At 41.4% G+C, this 3,218-nt stretch overlaps 1 protein-coding gene across 1 annotated transcript; it reads left to right on the top strand.

Moving 5' to 3' along the window:
* Window positions 1-851: 851 nt before the first annotated feature.
* Window positions 852-3,007, top strand: LOC148583903 (uncharacterized). Its single transcript, XM_088510660.1, has 6 exons — window positions 852-982; window positions 1,132-1,365; window positions 1,455-1,547; window positions 1,635-1,736; window positions 1,842-2,361; window positions 2,846-3,007. The coding sequence occupies exons 1-6, from the start codon at window positions 881-883 to the stop codon at window positions 2,890-2,892; spliced, it is 1,098 nt and encodes a 365-aa protein (XP_088366786.1). The 5' UTR covers window positions 852-880; the 3' UTR covers window positions 2,893-3,007.
* The last annotated feature ends 211 nt before the right edge of the window (window positions 3,008-3,218 follow it).

The following is a 3,218-nucleotide window of genomic DNA, read 5'->3' as shown; positions in this document are numbered from 1 at the left end:
GTAGTAAATATTTCATACATTGTTTAAGAAATTAATTGGGTTTGTGGTGTTTTTTACAGGGTACCATGAGTACAAGGGGGAAGAGGAAAGCACGCAGGGGCTCGTCCGCAGTGCGGCAGTCTACGTCGCCTGGGTCTCCGGCAGTCCAACTTGATGACAGCGAGCAACAAGACGTTGCTCAGCTTCTTGGGATACAGGAAGGATATCGACCAGTTCTTCCAGGTACGATGGAAGGGGAGACCCCTGTCCATGCTTCATACACTCGGGCAGGCATGGCCCAAACCGGGTTTCGGGTTGATTCGTACCCGTACAGCGAGTTACGACAGAGTTATGAGGGCGATGTCGAGCGGCTTTACACCCAGCATAGCGCAGGTACGCCCGACTGTTTTTTTAAAGATTCAAAAGATTGAAAGTTTCTAACTATATTGGTGCAATATCAATTATATTTAACTACAACTACAATTTCATAGAATTCTAAACATTATTAAAAACTACAAAGCAGGTCTGGAGGACACTGAGACAGAGGCCCAGGAACACATGGCAGGTGGGGCACAGGCCACAGATGACCCGCAGCCCACCAACCCTGCTCCCGACGCTCGGTTACGCCCTCGGCAGGTCCGGATCATAAGTAAGTGTATATACTTTAATGTCGTTGTTGATTTGGTTTTAATTTACTTGTTACCTAGTATTGAATTCGAAATAACTTACCTAACTAATTTTTAATTTGTTAGGTACTGATTCTGAAGGAAACACCGTTATTGAGGTGTTTACCATTCTTGATTCGCACAGGCGGCCGGGAGTCCCCCCCGGCAAACGGATCATTTTGGAGTACAATGCATCATGCCAGCCCGTTGGATTTAGTGCCGTGCGGTTCAGACGGATGACCGGAGACATAGTTAGGAGCGGAAATTTCGTCCGAATACCAGACGATTGGACGAAGGTACCGGACCGTACCAAGGAGGATATTTGGGACGCCTTGATGGTATGTTTTTTAATAATAAGTTAAACACTAGTAATGTATATATGTATATATACACTCTAAGTACGCTATATATATGTGTGTTTAGTAAGTAAATGCATATACACATATTTTATTTTATTTTTTAATTTATCAATGTTGAACTTGTGCAGGCATACTTTTTCGTTCCACCCGAGTACAACTTGGAAGCAGTAAAAAATGAAGCATTTAAGGATATGGGCTCCAAGCTGCGGACTTGGAGGCACGAGCTCAAAAAAATATGTGCCATTACGGAGGAAGATACGCCGGACACTATACGGGCAAGACTGGGGGGACAGACGCTAGGCGAGTACAATCCCGTCGATCTGGATATCTTATTGGAGAGATGGTGTACCCAGGAGAATAGGGTAGGTCATGAGTTAAATTCTTAGTGTTGTGTACTGTCATTTATTGTAATTGTATTGGTATTAACATATTAAAAGTGTTAACTGTGTAGGAGTATGCGGCGAAAATGAAGAGCTTGCGAGCATTAAATGATTCACCACATTGCACCGGATCAATGAGCTATGCCAGGTTGACACAAGAGGAGGTACGTGTGTAATTTATCCTATATATATCTAACATTATATCGTATTGATATATTTAAAAATAAATGAATTACCTATTTTAAATGCAGGCCGAACGTTTGGGCCATCAACCCACTCGTGCACACAATTATGTCAAGTCACACACGAAGAAGGGCGGTGGATATCCGAATGATATTGTGAAGGAGAGATGTGTATGATATTCACTTTTCATATGTTGTTTTGCTTGTATATTTGATAAATTATTTGCGATTAACAGTTGTGCGACCCACTGACTCAATAATTAATGTGACATTCAGGAAAAGATGAATGAGCTTATACCCACCGACCCTGCAGCATCGTCTAGCATCACAGAAGGAACGGTCAGGTGGGCGCCAAACGACGCATTCGCCCAGGCAATGGGAAATAAGCCTGAGTATGCCGGTAGGGTTCGGATGGCCGGACCAAATATTCTGCCTGTGCGGGGGACCATACACTCATACTATACACCGTCACAGGCACGGTCAGGAAACGTCAGGTATTCCACGATATCACAAGACACACTTGATAGAGCGCTTGACGCGGAGAGGGCGAAGCACAAGGAAGAGATGGATGCGTTGTTGGCCGAGAACAATGCGCGGGTAGCCCAGCAAGTGGCGGAGCAGATGGCTGAGAACAATGCCCGGGTAGCGCGACAGGCAGCTGAACAGGAGGCTGAACGTCAGGCAAGGTTTGACGCCCGTTTTCGCCAACTTGAGGAAATGATCCGGTTTCACACCCCACCAGACAATGCTTCCCCACCCTTTGCGATGGTGCGATCGTCGGTCGACAGTGGATCAGGTACTGACTTTTTTTAATAGTCAATTTAGTTTTATAACTGTCCCTATATATATATATTTAGAATTTGGATATGTTGTAGTCATTCTAAATAATTAATGATGTTGTAAATCTTGCTTAAATTTGGTTTATATATCATGGTTGGTTTGGTGATGGATGTGGGTTAGAGTTTTGCTGGTTGAGATAATTATTTAGAGTTATTCATGCACGTATAAATGGATATAACTGCATGGCACGAAGCAATACATGCATATCAATATCATCAAGACCAGTTCTTCATAAACTTAATTTTGTAACTCTAAATATAAATAGATATAAATGCACTCAATGCTAGGGAGGGCGCTTTCCCTTTGTGTTTATCATATCTTCCATTGAACCCCCAACATTAATAACCTATATGGAAGTTCTATAATTGTATTCGGGCTCAATCGATTATTTGTTTGGTGGTTGTTTTATTGGTGAATATTGTTTGTTTTATCATTTGCAGGTAATGGACATCGTCGAGAGGATGCTATGGATGTCAATGATCGCTAGTCTGGTCGAGAATTTGAGGCTATTCACAGTTGTGTATAAGTTGATGTAATTGTATTTGTGTATATTATGTTAGTATGTGACATTTTTGGTGTGTTGAAGTTAGTTTATATATATATTTGTGATTGGTGTATATATATTATGTTATTTGTGTTATTATGGTGTGTTGAAGTTAGTTTTGATGGGTAGTTTGTGATTGATGTTAATGGATATGATGTATGTTATTTGATGGAAAAATTGTATATTATTTGCATGGTTTTGATGGATAGATTGAATATCAGGTGAACCGTAACACAAAATTCGGGTATAGTCCTGAAAAAAATCACAAA

This window comes from Corylus avellana, chromosome 9 (genome assembly GCF_965113065.1).
Source record: "Corylus avellana chromosome 9, dhCorAvel1.hap1.2, whole genome shotgun sequence".
Lineage (NCBI taxonomy): Eukaryota > Viridiplantae > Streptophyta > Magnoliopsida > Fagales > Betulaceae > Corylus > Corylus avellana.
This window is presented reverse-complemented; position numbering and strand designations above follow the sequence as displayed.